We start from the raw sequence: 20776 nt of genomic DNA on the forward strand, positions 1-20776 counted from the left end.
AAGACCCGGACCCTGTTTTATCCATGAAATGCACTTAATGTTCTTTACAGAATGGGGAGAAAAAGCAAATGATTCTCTTACAGGAAGAAATGTATTAAACTCAGCTTATACTTACATGTACCTGGAAAAGATCATATACATGTACTTGTGTATTCAAAGACTGGGGAACACAAGTTAAAAGAGGCTCTTAGCCTTTTTTTGAATTGTAAAGGGCCACTTTACAAAACTGATGTTTCAGCACTAGGAGACACTTCTTTAAAAGTCTTAGATGAACGAAACAGGAAAGCAAAAGGAAAAGCTTGGAGAAACGGTTATTAAAGCATGGAAAAATAAATGCTTCTTTATTTTCTACCTAAATTTAATTTTTTCTAGGTTATAAATTATTATTGGTGTGCTGAAATTATTTTAATCTCTACAAATACTTCATGAAATTGCCCAGAAAAATCCCGTTAACAGGATAAACGTATAAACATTAACAGGATATTAGTGAGAGATTAGTGAGACTGTTTCCTTCTCTTTTCTTTTAAAGGGGAGCTCTAAGTTATCGGTATACTTTTCTGTTAGGATGGCAGGGGATAATCCACATCTAGTTCTACAGTTAGCACTTTGTTCAATCCAGGTTGACTTGGAAAAGAAACAGTACAGGTGAACACAGATTTAGACCAGGTGTTGCCAGTGACTTTACAAAAGCACCAACCCCAGGGTGCTCCAAAGAGAAACAAATCTGGAGTCTGGGACTCACTTCCTTCCCAGGGAATTCTGTTTTTTTGTGTGTGTTTTGGGAGGAAACAGATCCTAGTGAGGTTTCTTCTGGGTACCTGATGAAATAAGTCCCTGCTCTGGGATTAAAACCAGCACCCACTGCCTTGCCAAGCCTCTGTTGACCAGTCTAGAGGAGGCAGCCTGTCACATGCAGGCCCCTTGCTAACCTTCCAAGTCAGCACCTAGGACTCCATGACCCTAGCACAGCCCAGCTGTACTCTCCAGATACTCAGGGACCAGCTCCACACCAGGCACAGCTGGGTGACTGCCAATTAGGCCTGCCCGGAGCACGAGGCTGCCCATGCTTCTGGAAGAGAGCCTTGTTCACCCTGTTCTCTGCTCTAATAGAGTTTATTTTCTTCTGCAGAGGAGGGCCCTCTCCCCAGTGAGTATAGACAGTTCTTAGCTATTCATGGTCAAAAAAATTCCTAGACTTTCCAGGATTCTCTCTCCTCTCAGTTTCTGCAGTTCTATTAATAATTTTATCTATTCTTATATAATTAGGTCTACTAGCATTAATAGAATAGACATTCTCAAATCTCTCAATTTTGAATATTGTTGGCAGCCTTGTTAAAATATTTGAGACAACTTTACAGAGACATAGAGATAAAAGTAGCTTTGTGGAGCAGAGTTTTAGTTGGGATACACTGTGTAATGTTGTGTATTATTAAGGGGATAGCAGCTGCTAAAAGTCTCCTTTACTTGCCCCCTTGTGATTGTATTAGATTTGGCAAAAAGGTAACTCTAAAAAGCAATGAAATACAAATAACGATGGGGTATAAAAATAAACATAAATCTGTAATTTTGACTGTAAGATTGTGTGCTAAGAAGGGTTGAAATGAGTAGAAAATTTAATCAGAGTACTCGGGCTTGACTGACTGCTGCTGCCACGTCGTGCAACCTTGCCCTTTTATTGCAGTTTTGGTACCCTCAATTTCCATATTTGACTGCCAGAGTTTAACATAAAATCTTTTCCCTTTAAATGTAGTTGAATCTGTTGTTACTTAATTGTCTTGAAATATTTAACTATATTACACCTCCAAAAATTAGATTTGTTTATTAGCAAGCATGTATGTTGCCTGGTTTTAATAGGTGTTTCTTAGGTTTGCTTAGGAGTTGTAGTCCCTCTTTCAATAGAATTGTCTATTTATGTGCTTTCTCATTTATCTGCTAGTGTCTCGGTTGTTTTTGCTTATTAGTTTGTGTGGCCTATTAATACAATATTAGCCATTTACTGAAAGCATTTTTTCACAAGGGCCTTTTAATTTTGGTTATGACATTTATTTTAAATGTATGCAAGTTTTAAATTTTTATGTTTACTAATATGTCTGTTTTCACCCTTTCAGATTCTATCTTAAAATTAGTCATTTCTTCTTGCGCTATGATGAGTATTTTATTCCATTTTCTTTTACTTGGTATTTTTCAAAATGTGAACTTTGAATTATCTAAGGGCAAATTGCTGGGCAACACCCTAGATATACTGAATTAGAATTTTTGTGATGGAGCCCAATAATCTGCAGTACCCCAGATGATTAATGCCTGTTGAAGTTTGAGAATTCCTATAGTGTGATTGTCACTTAGACACAACCCTTCCTAACCTACCTCCATCACATACACTGAAGTCACAAAGCTTAGAACCACACATCTCAAGGTTTTAAAGCTTCAAGTGTGTTCCTACTTTTCTGTTACCTTGCATTATCTTCCAAATTCTTATAATACACGCTACTTAATTTTTCATTTTCTTTTTCTTTTTTTTGAGACGGAGTCTCGCTCTTTTGCGCAGGCTGGAATGAAGTGGCTCAATCTCAACTCACCACAACCTCCACCTCCCAGGTTCAAGCAATTCTCCTGCCTCAGCCTCCTGAGTAGCTGGGATTACAGGCGCCTGCCACCACGCCTGGCTAATTTTTGTATTTTTAGTAGAGACAGTGTTTCGCCATGTTGGCCAGGCTGGTTTCGAACTCCTGACCTCAGGTGATCCACCCACCTCTGCCTCCCAAAGTGCTAGAGTTACAGGCATGAGCCACTGCGCCCAGACTAATTTTTCATTTTCTATTCCTACTATCCCAGTCCAGAGTCTTACTACTTTATATCAGTATTACTTTAACCATTTCAGATCCTTATCCATTCTCTGCTGCAGACCAGTTTTCCTAAAACACCATTTTTATCTTCATTCTCTTACTCGAATGCACCGAAACGGGTCTCTGTTGCCCACCACATCATAGACATTGACTCTCAAGGCCAATAATCTTAAACCTTGTATGAGTTTCCTATTGCTGCTGTTAACAAATCACCAAAAATGCAGTGGTTTAAAATTTATTTTTTATTATTATTTGAGACAGAGTCTCACTTTGTCACCCAGGCTGGAGTGCAGTGGCACGATCTAAGCTCACCGCAACCTCCGTTTCCCAGGTTCAAACGATTCTTCTGCCCCAGCCTCCTGAGTAGCTAAGACTACAGGCATGCACCACCATGCTCAGCTACATTTTTGTATTTTTAGTAGAGACAGGGTTTCACCACGTTGGCCAGGCTGGTCTCAACTGACCTCAGGTGATCCGCCCGCCTTGGCCTCCCAAAGTATTGGGATTACAGGTGTAAGCCACCACATCCAGCCTTCAAATTTATTACCTGACTGTAGCTGAGTCTTCTGTGGGTTCTAGAACAGAATCTGTTTCCTTGCCTCTTCCAACATTCCTTGTCTCGTGGCCTCTTTTATCTTCAAAGCCAGCAGTCACTCCACTTCAGCTTCTGTGTCCATCATAACGTCTCCTGTCATCACCTCTCTTCTGACTTGACATCTTGTGTAAACAGACTTTCTGATTCATCCTGATAAGTACCAGCTTCTGTGACACCACAGACTCAATCCCCTTTTCCTTGTGCTTCCCTCTTATGATAGTATTGAGCCCACACAGATAATCCCCCCTTTTTTAAATCCTTAATTTAATTACATCTGCAAAACCCCCTTTCCCATGTATGCCAATACATTCACAGATTCTGAGGATTAGGACTTGGACATCTTTGAGGGAACCGTTATTCTGTCTACTACTAACCCCTTTACTGGCTGACTTTATTTTTCACTCCTCCTAAGAGCCCTTCAGGGACAGCTGAGCCAGTATCTCCCATTACCTCATTATGTGAGGTAAAAATGGCTACCCACCTGTCTTTGCCATGCTGAATGTCTTTTCCTCTGTGTTCTCATCTATTCAAACCAAGACATTTCAGGTTCTCCTTTTTCCATGTTAGCTCCCTTTCTTCCCTAATCTCTTTGTTCTTAGAACTCCTGTCCATTTAGAATAGAGATTTCTGCTTAAATTTTGGAAACATGTGAGATAAAACTGTTACCCCTAAATTTTGTCTAATTAGAAGGTACTTTTTTAAAAGTAGGAACCATGTCCTATCTTTCATATCTTTCACACTGTTAGAGTGTCTAGTAGAGTCTCAGGCACTTATTAGGTATTAAATAAGTATTTGGCAAATGGTATATTCGGATAGCATCATGTATATTTATGAATTACTAGAGGATCAGTTTCTACTGTGGGAGTTTGTGTCCTCTGTTAACCCCAAGTTCAGCTTGCCCTGATGCCTTTGTAGCTCCTCTGCTAGTACTAGGTGGGAAGAACACGACCACACCAAAACAAAAACAAAACCCCATCGTAGCCTTCTTTGTTATGGCCCCGGCACAGGCTCCTGTGACAGGGTGAACCTTCAAGCTTATGAGTGCTTTCGCGTGTGCCTCGGCTACACCTGTCCACATCCCACTACGGCTAAGTACTTTACTATTTTAAATGGTGGTTCCTGAAAAGAGCTTTACCCCCCTAGGCCAAAAATTGCATGTATGGGCAGAAAAACCTTTTCAGCATGGCAAACTGTTAAGCACATTTTATTTTCATGCCTTCCCAGCTGTTTTCTGTCAGTCGCAGCCCATCCTTTTATTCAGAATGGTTTCAGTGAAATATGGTGCTGGTTCATTTTTAAATTAACTATCTTCATTTTTTATTATTGACTACTTTTGGCTTGAGTAAAAGACTTCATTCTCCTGTGTGTAATTCTATGAAGTAGATGATAAAGAACCAAAAACCTGCCATGTAGGGTCAAACCAGTAGCACAGCACCCTGTGCATTCTCTCCAAAGGGAACCCTGAGAAAGCAGCGGTGACAATACAGGGGGAAAGATGGGATTTTATCCCCAAATGTTTCTTGCTTCTTTAACTTTTCTTTTCTTTTTCATTCTTTTTATTCATGTACTTGGGAAAAGTATTTCTGCTTGTTTGTGGAAAATGGTTACTATAACCAATGTATGCAGTGGTAGGTCTGTGTGGAGTAAGTTCTGTGTAAATTCCTCTAGCAGTATAAAAAAGGAAAAGGGAGTGGTCACACCAGGAAAAGGGGATTGTGTCTGTGGTATCATAGAATCTGGGACTTATCTGCTTGAATCAGAAAGGCAGTTTGCCTGGACACAGCAGGGCCAGGACCGTTAATCATCGGGTGAAGTGGCAGAGGAGTATTTATCTTATAAGCAGCTGAGCCCTACTGGAAACATACTGTCTCGGGTTTGTCTCTCATCTAAAGCAATTCATTACTCACCTACGAATGCTGTCACGGATCCCAGCAGCTATGATGACCCGCTTCCTCAGTACTCTTGACGTAAATAAAAAAGGAAAAATATTTTCAGTGCTAGATCTTCAACATTTCTTTTAAAAGGAGAGACATATAATGGAGTTGATTTTCTATTCTGAAATATATGTTGTGATTCAGTAGTTTTAAAGGAAGTTTCTTTATGTTTAAAGTGAAACTTAAGCTTATTAGCACAGAATAATTTAGCATTTTGGCCTTGTTCTTGTGGAGAAATGCCTCAGACAGTATAGAGTTTAAATATGTATTTATTCCCCTGCAAGCAATTATAAACCCCCTCCTCCTCTCTCCCTTGCATTATCAGTTTCCCCCTCAATACTGAATCAGTCTCATCACTATATGAACCTACGCAGTAGTTTCTGTTTCACAAAATAAAGCCTGCCTTTGGCCCCATGCTTCCCTCGTGTGCTCATCCCATTGTACTCCTTCCTTCTCTTTTAGTAGAACTCCTTAGAAGAGGAGCTGCTGCTTCCCCACTGCCCTTCTCTCTGTACCCCGCGTTACTGACTTCCCATCATCTGGCACAGCCTGATCATGCGTCTTCTCTTGAAACACTTTCCTGATGGAACCTACTGCCCGTCTTCCCCCAGTGATTGTCCTGCTTCTCCTCCCTGCTTCTCCATCTCACCTGAGGCTTGGGGCCCTCTTCCAAGCTCATTCAGACAGAATTCAGTGGCTTGCAGTTGCAGAACTGAGGTCTCTTTTTTTTTCTTGCTGGCTGAACACCAGAGGCAGCTCTCAGCTCCTAAAGACCACCCTCAGGTCCTAGCCATGTGGCTCTCTCATCACATGATACCTTACTTGAAAGCCAGCAGTCTGCTAGGACCATCATATAATACACAATGTAATCATGGAGTGACTGCCCTGACATATTCACAGGTCCCACTCATGCTCAAGAGGAGGGGATCATACAAGGCATTTACACCAGGGGACCATTTTAGGATTCTGTCCACCACAGCCCTTTTTCTCCATCTGTACCTAACTCTTAATGTCATCTTCTCTAGTTCCGCGGCTCTAAATACCTATATATTCTGACCCCCACATTTACAGACTTGTACCCAGCTACCTGCCCAGCATCTCTACTTGGATGCCTATTGAGCATCTCTGACTTAAAATGGAACAAGTGATTCCTTTATATTAGGAATGTCTTTGACTGCATATAATAGAAACTTGATTAGATTTCTTAAGTAAGAGATTTATTATTCTCACATTACAGGAAAACTGAAAACAGGCAGCCCAGGTGATGCAGGCATCTCACAACATTCATGTTCCAGGCTTCTCATGTCTCCCTGCTTCAATGTTGTCATCTTAGCATGTGACTTTCACACTTCAGGTGACAACATAGCTCCTACCCTTCCAGGCATGGCTTCTGCATTTGCTGGCAAGAAAGCCTGTTGCTTTTTGTTAGGGAAACAAGAACCCTACCCCAGTAGACATGTACATATGTTGGTAACTCTGTCACATGGTCACCCTAGTTAAAAGGGAACTTGGAAAATCAATTTATAACTCAGCATGTTAGCCCTCTGAATGACGTTGACTTTTTTCCCCCCAAAAATGAAGGAGGGAATGAATATTTGCTAAGCAGCTAGCAGTGCTAGCCACATCCTTATTCATGTGGGATTAGATTTGACTGTAAGTGACTCTAAAACCAAAATAATGGTGACATTAACAGATACAACTTGATCCCTCCCTTCATAAATGTCTGGTGCTGGTGTGGCAATTTCATGATCGTCAGGGACCCAGGCTCTTGCTGCTTTACCATTCTCAGTACAGGACTTCTACCTCAGAGGCAAAGGTGGCCGCTCTGCTCTAGCCAGTACGTGGGCCCCTTCTTCATGATGTACAACAAATTTCAGGCTAGACTGGTTAAGGGTGAATATACTCTTACGTATGGAAAGAATTTTTTACTATAGTTTAGCTGCCCAGGTTTAATTTATGAATTTTCTTATTCATTACTATGCTGTTTCTGTGCATGTGTAGTAAAGAAGCAACGTTGGTAGGTTTTTTCAAATTTTTAATTAGCAATTAAGCACATTCCACTTATGGAGGCAGTGTATTAGTTTCCTATTGCTGCTGTAACAAATTACCATAAATGCAGTGGCTTAAAACAATATATATTTGTTGTCTTACACTTCCTGATGTGAGGAGTCCAAAGTGGGTTTCACTGGGCTAAAATCAAGGTGTCAGCAGGATGACATTTCTTCTGGAGGCTCTAGGGCAGAATCCATTCTTTCTAGCTTCTAGAGGTCACCTTGGCTTCTGGCCTCTTTCTCCATCGTCAGAGCCAGAGACATTGTTTCTCCCAGTCTCTTTCCACCTCATTCTGCTGCCTCCCTTTTATAAGGATCCTTGTGATTACATTGAGCTCACCGCGGTAATCCAGGAGGATCTTCTCATTTTGAGACCATGAATTTAACCAAATCTTCAAAGTCCCTTTTGGCATATAGGGTAACATCTGCAGGATTAGGATTTGGTTATTTTGGGGGAAGGAGGATTATTCTGCCTACCACAGACAGCTCTAATGCAACTTCCAACAGAATTTTTATTTATTTATATTATCCCCTAAAACTGCTGTCCCAAAAGGGTTACCTGAGAACTATCATTCAGTTTTCATGAATGGAGTTGGAAAGTAATTGTTAGGAACATTGAAAAGATTAGGGCTTTATGTTTTTAAGTTCTCTCTCCAAATGATGTGGTCTAGTTAATGGCATTTCTAGGGATAATACTTACATACAGTTGCATTTTGTTTTGATTTCTTTATATGAAAAATATGTAGAAAGACTTTTTATCAGGAAAGTCCTTCATCCAAGCAGAATTTTGTTGTATTAATTGATTTTTGTAACTAAATTTCTTCACTTTCTTTTTTATTCATTTACTAGGTTTTTAATTTTTCAGGAAAAAAGGATTTCAATCTGAAGTGTCTACAATAATATCTACCAATACAGAAAACCATTATTCTGAAAACTGAACAGTCAAGATACCTAAATAAAGAATCATTTGACAAAATTGCAGTGTAATTATATTTTCCTCTATCTTTTATTGCAGATAGCAGTAGTTCACTTTCTTTTATTGGCCTTTTTTCCGCAAATAATGTCACTATAATTAACAGACATCTCGTTTATTTTTTTCTTTTTCTTTTTCTATTCTGTGTTTATAGCTTAAGAAATGTATAAAAACTCCAGAAATCCCTTCTAAACATGTTAGGAACTGGGTCCCCAAAGTCTTGGAACAGCGACGACAAGGCTTGGAAACATACTTACAGGTAAGATATGTTTAGATCCTCATTTTATATAACATAAATAATCATATGTCTCACCATTTTTTCTCAGGACATGTGGGTGCAATGTGAAATATATTAAGCAGCCAAAGAGTCTAAATTAAAGGAAGGTCAAAGTTACAGATACGTTGTTGGTTGGTTCTTGTAACTTTAATTAGGGTTCTATTTAAAATTGGTTCTGTGCATTGGGAAAGTGAAATTTTAATAAAAAGGTGAAAACTGTTGAGGAGAGGATCTGTTTTTTAATTCAACTATACAAATTATTTTGTTTTTTGCTTTTTGCTTTTCCTCCAAGAATTTTTTTGCTTCTTTATAGCAATCCCAGCCTTTATGTTTTGAGTTTTGTGGGGTTGATTGGGGTAGTGAGAGAAACTGAACTCACAGCGGGCCTGGCTAGTATATCTTTGGAATCAAATTGAAAAGGAATGTATAAAAATTGCCAATGATGAAGTGCCAACCTCTTTGAAAATTGGAATGTCCGTTTAGAAAGAATGCACTGGGACACTCTTTTCTGCAGCTGAGAGGAGCAAGCAGAGCTCCCTAAGTGAGATAAGACAAAGACCATCTCTCTACCAAGTGACAGAAGAAGCAAAAGGAGAAGGTAGAGCAGTATCAGCTTCTCTGAGTTTTAAAACAAAAAGAAATAGCGGCCCCAGGTGAGTACTCAGTGTAGTCATCATTAAGTCCAAAGAGCACTGTGCAGGGCAGGAGCTGGGGTGGGCACGCACTGAGGTCAGCTGGTACCATCCTGCCACTAACCCATCTTGGTAAGGGCCAGTGGTATGGTCCTTCCCTGGCACCAGTCCACTGGAGAAGCGACACATGAGAATGACGGAGTGAACATGACTGGGGACAGGGGAATCTTGTCTCCTGAAACAGAAGAGCTGGACTCCCACCTAAGAGCTATGAATTAATGATTGACCCATCTAAGACACGTTACATCAAACAAATGAGCAGCCCTGACTGTGTTCTCCCTTTGATATCTTCATGGCCCTTTAAGCATTAACTCTAGGGTGGATTCTGTTGAGGAGGGAAACTGAGGACTGTGGAGCTAGTATGCTGTTTCTTCTACAGAGCTCTATGAATGGCTGTCCCTGAATCACTGGTGATGAGAAGCTGAGGGGAGACCGACTCCTCAGGCTTGTGCTTAGTGAGAAATTCAGAGGACTCTCTCTCAGCAGAAAGCTGCCAGAATTCCGTTCCTGGCCCTTGTAGTTTTCCTGGTCTTTACAGTGCTCTAATAGGAAAGCTGACATGCAGAAGGCCCCTGAGGACATCTAAGGAGGGCTGTCTTTACTGTTTTTGCTCTTTTGCTTTTGGACTTGGTAGAAGAATCCTTCACTGTCTCTCTCTGGGGGTGAGAGCTTAAAGGAAATGGGGATTACAAATCACAAGAATGTGTGTGGCCATGGTTTTTGAGACTGTGTATGAGGAGCTATGATCCTTCCATAGCTTCAGGCAACACTGCAGAGCAAAAAACAAACCAAAAAAAAAAAAAAAAATCAGACTTCAGAAAATTGTATGCAAAGAGTAAAAATGCATGTTCTCTATAATTAAATGGAATAGGTAAACAATGCATTCTTATTTGTAAGCCAGATTTTCCATGATGCTGTATATCTTCAAACTTTAGTTCTGAAGAAAGTTCTACTCTGTTCCCCTCATTGTATTTGACACATGATTTCCATTACTACTCAGTATAAACACTTTAGGTTGTTTGTACTTCGGATGTAAGTATGTGCATAAAATCATCTGGCACAGAGAGGAGTTTATAGTGAGACTCAAATTGAGCTTAGAATTTTCTATTCTCAGAAATAAGGTTTGAAAGATGTGGTCGAAGGGCTCAGAGGGCCCTCGCTTCCTGTTGTGCATTTAATAGTCAATTTGTTGTCACTTAATTCCTCCAGGAGTTCAAGGGAGCTTTCTTTTCCACTTGATTCTACTTGCAGGCAATGGGAGCTAGATGGAAGTTGCAAAGATAAGCCTGAACACTTTATTAATCTTAAATGAAGTGCAAATCTTAGCCTGGCTGTCATTTCTTGATCATTTCACGTCTCTTTAGAAGTAAGACAGTATTACTGTTTCTTCTGCTTGCTTACATTACACCAGCTAGAATCCATGCATGCTCAGGACCAGTCTGAAACCCAGGGAGTGGGTGCCACCAGCACTTTCTCATCAGGTACCGTCCTACCACTAACCCATCTTGGGAAGGGCCAGTAGTATGGTCCTGATCTGGCCCATGAACCTAAAAAGGTATTAATACCTCCAAGCCATAGCATCTTAAGTGCACAGGAAACTTAGACATTACATAGTCCAGCCCTTCAGCTATTTCACAGTCATCCCTCTGGCCTCAATTTCCCATCCATAAAACAGGCAGATCAGCTCTCGAGAGGGTAAGAGAAAACAACTCTTCCTGCCGTCCAAGGGGCAGCTAGTACATTCTGGACCATGGTTGAGTACAACCCCACACATTTCCTAAGGTGGTTCCACACTGCTCTTTTATTTTAGAGATGGACAAACTGAGGTCCAGTGGAATTAAAAATCTTGCCCCAATTCCTGCAATACATTAAAGAGTTGGGACTGGAATTTTAGTTTCCTAACATCCAGTATGGGCTCCTTTCTTCATGTGTTGTGGATTTTTCTAAGTTAGGAGAAATTTTTCAACTTTGACATACAGCTTTATATAAGGCTCTAATAGATAAAGGAAAAGACCTTATAATCATAAACTATTGCAGCCTAATTGACTATCATCCCCCAACTCCCTGGATAAGTAGATAGATGATTTTTTAAATCAATAACTTGAATAGCAAAAACTATGCATATGCTTTCATTTTCTGTGCTATATTTAAGCAAGAGGCTAACTTAAAAACAAGAAAGGTCAAATTACCTATTTTCAAAATTAATTTTGTTCTATCTGAGATTTTAAACAAAGGAAACCCAACCTGTTTTGGCATCTGTACTTTTAAAACTCTTTTTTTATTCCTTTGCTGGTCACCAATGAAATGAAATTAATGAAACAAATAAAACTAATGAAAATGAGAGGCAAAAAAGCCTACAGTTAGCATTTATTTGGCTGTTTCTTCAATTTGAAAATAAACATATCATATTAGTCTTCAAGATACAATTTATAAATAAATATTTTCTTTTACATTTTAGCATCTCTATTCAATTTAAGTAATTTTGGTTTAAAAGAACTATTTTGGCAGAGAAGTAGGGATTAGGAAATTTTCCTAGTGTGTATTTTTGAGTATAGGTTTCTTAAAAATATTTCTTAAAATATTTCAAATAGAAATTTCAGATCTTAAGGGGAAAAAAGCAAGCATATTATTCAAAGTAATGTGGAATTGCCACAGTATAAATAATTTGTGGATAGATTCTAATCAGTGAATTTACCTTCAAAAACTTCTGCCAGTCTAGAGATTTCCATATGATCATTTTTGCAGAGTCTAACAGTTGAGCAATTACAGCAAAGTCTATTTAGTGTTACTTGCCTGGAGATTAAAAACAATAGTATGAAAGTTACATAAGTGAGTTTTAATTTTTTAAGTACATTTCTGAACCATTATTATTTTCCTACTTAAATTTTCAAATGATTTGATTAGAAACAAATTCTAAAACAAAAATGAAAAACCCTAGCTGAATATCCAAGTACATATAGCATCTTAGAATCAAAATCTAGAATTAATCAGGGAGACATTAGAAGTTATATCTGGCATTTGAGTAATTTGAAGTTGAGTAATTTGAGTAATTTTAAGTATGAAAATTAAGGTTCACTGATGAACAGTGAACCTTAATTTTATTTCCTAGAATCATTTTCTGTTTATTGAATAAGAAATCAAGTAGCTATTATTATGTTTTCTTATCTCTTTCCCCTTAAATAATATACTCCAGGAAAACTCCCTGAGGTTTAATGAATGAGGAACTCGATCCTTTCTAAAAGTAGAATTAAGTATAACAGTATCTTTCTATATGAGTGGAAGAAAATTAGTTGGTTTTCATCTCAATAAAACGTCTATGCCAAATAAAGAGTTTTCTATTAAACTTTTATTTTTCCAAATTATATAAACTAGAAATTCATCTACTTTGGAGGATGTTGTAACTTGAAAATAAAAGCAAGTTAATATTTGATATTAATTTACCAATAAATGTTGTATGTGTGTGTGTTTGTATAGTTTTGCTTAATGATAAGCATTCAGCAAGCACCTATGATGTTTGGGGCAGAAGGGTAGATCTAGCTTCAGAGGTACCTTGAACCATAGCCCAAATTAAGCTTCTGTAGTTATTTTCTCTGTCGCTTCTCTCTGCTTTCCATGGTGCAGGCTTCATCTGGACCACCTAGTGGTACAAAAGGGCTGCAGCAGTTCCAGACCTCACCTACTCTTAGCACATAGCCTAGTACACGGGAAAAGAAGGTTTCCTTTCAGTAAGATTTCACAGAATAAAGAAGCAGGGTCTTTCACTAGGCATCCTGCAGATGTTTTTCCTGATCTCATTGGCTTATATTTGTGTGCATGCCCACTTCTGAACCGCAGCATGGCCAGCCATCCCACTGAGTTAAGTGAATCAAAGCCTGCTCCTGAAGCTGAGGGAGAAGAAGGGGTGATTTCCCTAATGAATAACCAGGGTATTCTTGGTAAAAGAAAAGGGAGTATTCTCAGCGTGGGTTGGGGAATGGAGGGCAACCAGCAAATTCCCATCACAGAAAATGATGCTTAGAAATTATGAGTAAATTGCCCAGGGTTATGAAAAAGTGGGGGCTTTCCTGAAACTGCAATTCAAGGCTCTTTCATAGATAGATAAAGCTTCTAGAAAATTTAAAAGTCATAAATATCCTTGACTTTTGACTTAAAGATGAGAAATATTTCTTACCTTTATTTTTATTTTAAAAATGTAAAATAATATTTGCTCATTAACACAATCACTTTTACATTTAAAATTTTTAATGACCAATGAAGTTATGAGCCAGAACATTAATGAATTTAGCATCTCACAGTGTTTACCAGTTTCTGGAAAGCAGAAATCTTAAGAATAAATTAATTTCAGTTTCCCAAATTGACTTGACCATCAAACACAGTTTATGTGATAGTTTTGCCTCCTGATTTGAGATGACTTCCTGTCTTCCCCGAGACTCCACTGAAATGAAAGTACGGAAACTTAAGAATGAATAAACTCCAAGAGTTAAGTAGTAGATGGGCAAGGAAAAGAGAGGATCATCAAAGGAAGAACAATGTTAACAACTTTCTGGAAGATAGGATGTGGTGGGAGCATGTGAGTGGATAGGGCACAAAAAGCAGCAGCCCAAACTCAGTCATGTGGGTCTGTTGTGGAGGTGGGAGGCAGCCTGTGCAGGCAGTGCAGGAGAGCTTCTAGGCTCAGAGTCTGCAGGTAAGGCGGAGCATAGAGGGGGTGCAGGGAAGCTGAAAACAAGTAGATCCATTCAGGGCACAGGTTGAGTGAGTGTTCCTCATCCTGAATGCCCCAAAATCTGAAACTTTTGAGTGCTGACAAGATGCCACAAGAGGAAAATTCTACACATAAGTACTTAATATAAACTGTTTCATGCATAAAATTATTGAAAATATTGACTAAAACTACCTTCAAGCTATGTGTATAAGATATATAAGAAACATAAATGAATTTCTTATGAAGACTTGTGTCCCATTCCCAAGATATCTCATTATGTATATGCAGATATTCTAAAATTGAACACATCTGAAATCCAAAACACTTGTGGTCCCAAGCATTTCAAATAAGGGCTATCCAAGCAATGTCTGCATGGAACAGATGCCTAGGCTACTCATTCTGTGCAGAACACATGCAGCCTGATGTTTGTGACCAGAGTGACCAGACAAATTTTTAAAAAAATAATTTTCTTTAAAAACAACAATAAACAACAAAAAAGTAAACAGAATGCTGGGAAGAGCTAAATCTTCTAATGTGGATAGTAGGACCCCCAAGTTGACAACCCCCTTCCCACCCACTTACCCCAAGGAAAAGCCCACCTGACTGCGTGCTCCACTCATACAGTTTGCACTCACGCAAGGGGCCTGTGCGAGCCCTCCTGCTGACATACTAGCAGAGGAATCCTACCCAAGCCACCCAGGCTACTTCTTCAGCATGATCTGATGATAACCAGGCATTTGAAGAAAACGAGTAGCATGAACAAAAAGACCAAGATGAACTAAAATTCTGACTCTTCAGGAAAGAGATAATTCAGGACATGAAATATATCTTAAAAATTGATGTAATAAATCCAGAGAGCTTCACAGTGGTATTACATCCCAAAGATTACAATAGGATGCTGTGGAAAAGGAACAATCTGAGAACACATGAGAGTTCTTAGAATTAAATGTATTATCCAATTGAAAACATTCAGTAGATGCTCTCTCTAGTTGGAAAACCGTTCCATAAAGTACAGACACAGAAACGTCAAACAAAGGACGTAGAGGAATCCAGGTCTAACATCCTACTTCTTTCTGGAGTCCCAGAAGGAAAGGGTGTGGGGAGTATAATATACAAGTAGGGAAGGGAATAATAGAAGGAAAAATAGTTGAAAACTTCCTCAGGTTACACACTATAAGAGCTTTTTTTTTCTTTTCCTTTCTTTTTTTTTTTTTTTGGAAACAGAGTCTTGCTTTGTCACCCAGGCTGGAGTGCAGTGGCGCAGTCTTAGCTCACTGCAACCTCCACCTCGCGGGTTCAAGCGATTCTCCTGCCTCAGCCTCCCAAGTGGCTGGGATTACAGGCATCTGCCACTACGCCCTGCTAATTGTTGTATTTTTAATAGAGACAGGGTTTTGCCATGTTGGCCAGGCTGGTCTCAACTCCTGACCTCAAATGATCCTCCCAGGTCAGCCTCCCAGAGTGCTGGGATTACAGCCATGAGCTACTTTGCCTAGCCATCAGCATTTAAATAGGAAAGGTGCTCCAAGGATAGAGAACAAAGAGTGACAGAATCCTTGTAATGCCTAGACATAGCCAGTGATATTTCAGTACATTGGAGACAAGATCCATAATCTTCCAGAAAAAAAACCAAAGGATGGGCAAGGTTGAGGTTCAGTCATGGCTTCACTTCTTCATTTGAGGGTGGATTAATGGGCACGTCCCTCCATTCTTCAGTAGAAACATTAACCTGTAAACTGGCGTAATATTTAGAGAAAGGTTTTTCATGGAGTTGTGCATACATTACTTGTTCCATTTATTACAATAAAGTGGAATTTATCTTTCTGAGAAAGGTACATCTTACATCACTTTGAGAATAATAGTTCTTGTTTATATTTTTTTTCTTTTTGTAGAGTAAACAGTAATTAAATGTACAGTTAGTATCAAGAGCTAAAGAGAAACAGCTCACAGAAATCAGGACTAAGGATAATCTAAGCTAATAATACAAATCCTTTTTTAAACGGTTTATTTGTAGAGTACACTTCCGAAGCAAGAGTGAGGCTGGCTTGTTAAACAATAGTAGATGCCCCTGAGTTACTGTCTTCACAAGACCCTATTACTTGATTCGCCTGCCCTTCATTCATTCTTTAAATTATACAATATGATATGTACCATTGGGCCAGTAGTCCACAGTGGGTCAAAGAGTATTGTATTTTTGACTTTTCCAGTTGTCCATGAAACATTTACTAAAATTGACTATATGTGCTGGAAAATGTGTATTCTTAAATTCTCAAATGCACTGAACTCTCTCTATATATATATAAAATCAGATCAGTGTTGTTAAGTATTGTTTATTAATGTTTTTATTTTTAATTTTTGTGGGTACATAGTAGGTGTATGTATTTATGAGGTACATGAAAGCATTCTGTTTAAATGTCTTAGTTTAACTTGGCCACTCAATCTATAAGAACAAAGATGTGTTAAAATTTCCCACTTAAATTTATTATCATTATTGATGTAATTGGGGTTAGTTCAGCCATCTGTGCTATCACTCCATCTTTTTCTATGATTTGTTTTTCTTGTCTGCTTTTGGATTGGTGACCAATACTGGTTTGTTTTTTTTTTATTCTTTCTATTGTTCCCCCATTCATTTATATTTGTTCTTTTAATAGTTACCTGTTATCTTTACTTTCCTCTTGAACATGACAAGGGCCTTACAATATTTTAACTCTGTTTACCCTGGATATAGGAATCTGGGTTGACAGTTCTTGTCTTTCAGCATTTCAAAATATTGTGACACTTCTTTCTTGTCTTCGTGGTTTCTGATTTTTAAAAAAATAACTGTCATATTGTTTTTTCCCTGTATTTAAGATGTTTTAAAAAGGCTGCTTTCAATATTTTATTCTCGTCATTAGTTTTCAGACGTTTAATTTTGATGTGTCTTGGCGTGTATTTAAGTTTTTCCCCTTTTGAATTATCCTGGTTTCTTGAATCTATCGATTAATGTCTCTTGTCTGATTCGAAAGTTTTAGCCATTATTTCACTGAGTACACTTTCAGCTGGTTCCTCTTTCTCCTCTTATTCCAGGACTCTGATAAAAGGAATGCTAGATTTTTTATTATAGACCCACAGGGACCTGAGACCTTACTCATTTTTCTTAGCCTATTTTTTTGTTTTTTTTTTCTCCATGGTCAGAGTGGGTAAATTCTATTGTTCTATCTCCCAGTTCACTGATTCTTTCCTTGGTTCCTTGCATTCCACTGTTGGACCCTTACCTTAAGGTTTTTGTATCAGTTATTATATTTTTTAGTTCTAAAATTCCCATTTGTTCTTCTTTATATCTTTTATTTCTTTGCTGAGATTTTATATGTCTTCATTGAGTCTTTCTCTTGTTTTGTTTCAAATGTATTTATAATTAATCATTGAAAAATTTTTATTGTGGCTGCTTTAAAATCATTGTCCAATAATCTTTACATCTCTGTCATCCTAATGTTGGAATCTATTGATTATCTTTTTCATTCAGTTTGAGATCTTCCTGGTTCTTGGTACAGTGAATAATTCTGGTTGAGTCTTATACATTTTTATGATTATGAGACTCTGGCTCTTATTTATACCTTCTATTTTAGCTGACTTTCTCTAACAGTTCCATCAGGGGAAGATGGGATGTGGAGGACATCACCTTGTTTTTCCCAGGTGAAGGTAGAAGATTAGGCTCCTCACTTGGCCCTCATTGATACCTGGAAAGTAAGGCATGCTCCTCTTTACCATTAAGGTGTAGAAAGTTCTTATTCTCTGCTAGATTTCATCTGATGCCACCATAGAAGAGAAAGGGAGGAGCACCTTGTTACTGCCATTGGCCCTGGAAGTCTAAGCTCCTCACATGGTTTCCGCTGACACCATAAGAGAGGGCACATTACCGAGTGGTGAAAGCCCTGGTCCTTTGCGTGGCTGTCTGTTACCATCCTATCATGGACACCTCATTACAGCCTTATAAGGGTGGAAGTCTAGGCTTCCCACTATGCCTCTGCTGCCATGAGTGGAGGTGGGGGCCACAGTTTCTTCCATGGTGTTTGGCTGGAATAGAGTGGTTAGTGTCTACAAGTTTTCTGTCTTGCTAGGCTGCCCCTCTCTGGGTTCTGTGGCTAGACAGAAAAGGCTTTGGGTGTGGCTTTTTTTTTTTGTCTAATCTCTGAGCATTTCCTGGTTCCCACCTTTTCAGCTCCAAGTCTGCGATATATAAGGCAAAACAAAAATCCAAGAAAGATAAAATTCATCACTGTGTATCTTAGTTTATTTTCTGCAGCTATAATAGAATGCCACAGACATTCTATTATATGTGGTGCCAGCCCCTTCCTGGGAGCAGTGAACAGTGTCCCAGGCCCAAGTTGGAACACAGTCTCTGCAGGGAAGGCTTAATTGTCCATCTGCTGTGATTTGTAAAAATAAAACCTTTAAAGCTCTTGGGAAAAAATGTGTGTGTGTGTGTGTGTGTGTGTGTGTGTGTGTGTGTGTGTGTGTGTGTGTGTATAGCTTAGCTATCCATCAGTGGACACATGAATTGCTTCCAGGTTTTAGTTTTTGTGAATAATGCTGCTGTGAACATGGGTGTACAAATACCTCTTAGAGATCCTGCTTTTGATTCTTTATACACCCAGAAGTGAAATTGCTTGATCATGCAATTCTATTCTTAATTTTTTGAGGAACCACCATACTATTGTCTACAGTAGCTGTACCATTTTATTTCCCACCAATGGTCCACAAGGGTTCCAATGTCTCCTCATCCTCACCAGCACCTGTTTTCCCTGGGTTTTTTATATTAGTCATACTGATGGATGTGAGGTGGTATCTCACTGTAGTTTTGATTTGCATTTTTCTTTTTTTTTTTTTTGGGACAAAGTCTCGCTCTGTCGCCCAGGCTGGAGTGCAGTGGCCAGATCTCAGCTCACTGCAAGCTCCGCCTCCTGGGTTGACGCCATTCTCCTGCCTCAGCCTCTCCAGCTGGTACTACAGGCGCCCATCACCACGCCTGGCTAGTTTTTTGTATTTTTTAGTAGAGACGGGGTTTCACCGTGTTGGCCAGGATGGTCTCGATCTCCTGACCTCGTGATCCGCCCATCTCGGCCTCCCAAAGTGCTGGGATTACAGGCTTGAGCCACCGCGCCCGGCTGATTTGCATTTTTCTAATGAGTGCTGATGTTGAGCATCTTTTCATGTACTTATTGGCCATTTGTGTGTGTTTTTGGAGAAATATCTATTCACGTCCTTTGCCATTGTTTAATTGAGTGTTTTTTTTTTTTTCATTGTTGAGTTTTAAGAGTTCTCTATATCTTCTGGATATTCTTCCCTTATTATGTAATATAATTTGTAAATATATTCTCCCATTTTATATATTGCCTTTTTTGATAGCAGAAAATTTTAAATTTTCATAAAGTACCATTTGTCTGTTTTTTCTTTTGTTGCCTTTGTGCCTTTGGTGTCATACCCAAGAAATCATTGCCAAATCCAGTGTCACAGAGCTTTTTCTTTATGCTGTCTTCTGAGAGTTTAATAGTTTAGGTCTTACAGTTAGGCCCTGGATCCATTTTGAGTTAATTTTTGTGTGTGATGTTAGGTAAGGATCCAGTTTCATTCTTTTGCATGTGGATATCCAGTTTTCCTAGCACAATTTGTTGAAAAGACTATCTTTACCCCTTTGAATGATCTTGACACTTCTCAAAAAACCGTTGGATCATATATGTGAGGATTTATTTCTGGACTCTTTATGCCATTGTGTTGTTCTGTATGTCTATCATATGCCAGTACCACCTGTTTTCATTTACTATAGCTTTAGAGAAAGTTTTGACATCAGAAAATGTGAGTCTTCCAGCTATGTTTTTTTTTGTCAAGATTATTTTGGGTATTTGAGGGCCCCTTGAGGTTTCATATGATTTTTTGAATGATGTTTTATATTTCTGCAAAAATAAAAAAAATTTCTTTGAAATTTTAATAGGGATTGCCTTAAATCTGTAGATCACTTTGGGTAATAGTGACATCTTAACAATTTCAGGTCTCCTAATCCATGAACGTGGGATATCTTTACATTTATTTGTATCTTCTTTAATTTCTTTCAGACATGTTTTGTAGTTTTCATTGTGTAAGTCTTTCACCTCCTTGGTTAAGTTAATTCCTAAGTATTTTATTCTCTCTGATGCTATTGTGAATGGAAATAGTTTCTTAATTTCCTTTTTGTATTGTTCATTGTTAGTGTATCAAAATGCAATAGATTTTTATGTACTGATTTTGTATCATGCTACTTTGCTCAGTTTGCCTGTTATAACAGGTTTTTTTGTAGAGTCTTGAGGATTTTCTACATGTAAGGTCATATCACATGCAAACAAAGATAATTTTACTTCTTTCATTCCAATTAGTATGCCTTTATTTCTTCTTCTTTTTTTTTTTTTTTTTTTTGCCTAATTGCTCTGGCTTCAATTTTGAGTACTATGTTCGATAGAAATGGGGAAAACAGGCAGCATAGTTTTGTTCATGGTTGTAGAAGAAAAGCTTTCAGTCTTTCACTGTTAATTATGATGTTTATTTTGGGTTTAAATATATCACATTTGTTATATTGAGGTAATTTTGTCTATTCCAATTTTGTTGAATATTTTTGTCATGAAAGGGTGTTGAATTTTGCCAAAAGTGTTTTTTTTTTTTTTTTTTTTTTTTTGGCATGGTCTCAGCTCACTGCAAC

The 20776-nt window shown here is 38.5% G+C and overlaps 1 protein-coding gene across 3 annotated transcripts in view; it reads left to right on the top strand.

Annotated features, from left to right (window-relative positions):
• The window catches only part of SNX24 (sorting nexin 24), a 189652-nt gene that overhangs the window by 118614 nt on the left and 50262 nt on the right, over window positions 1-20776 (top strand). For all 3 annotated transcript variants that reach the window (XM_011963712.1, XM_011963711.1, XM_011963713.1), the window contains one exon: window positions 8551-8655. In XM_011963712.1, the coding sequence (XP_011819102.1) occupies window positions 8551-8655 (105 nt within the window). The remainder of the gene's footprint in view (window positions 1-8550; window positions 8656-20776) is intronic.

Source organism: Colobus angolensis, unplaced genomic scaffold (assembly GCF_000951035.1).
Source record: "Colobus angolensis palliatus isolate OR3802 unplaced genomic scaffold, Cang.pa_1.0 Scaffold62, whole genome shotgun sequence".
Lineage (NCBI taxonomy): Eukaryota > Metazoa > Chordata > Mammalia > Primates > Cercopithecidae > Colobus > Colobus angolensis.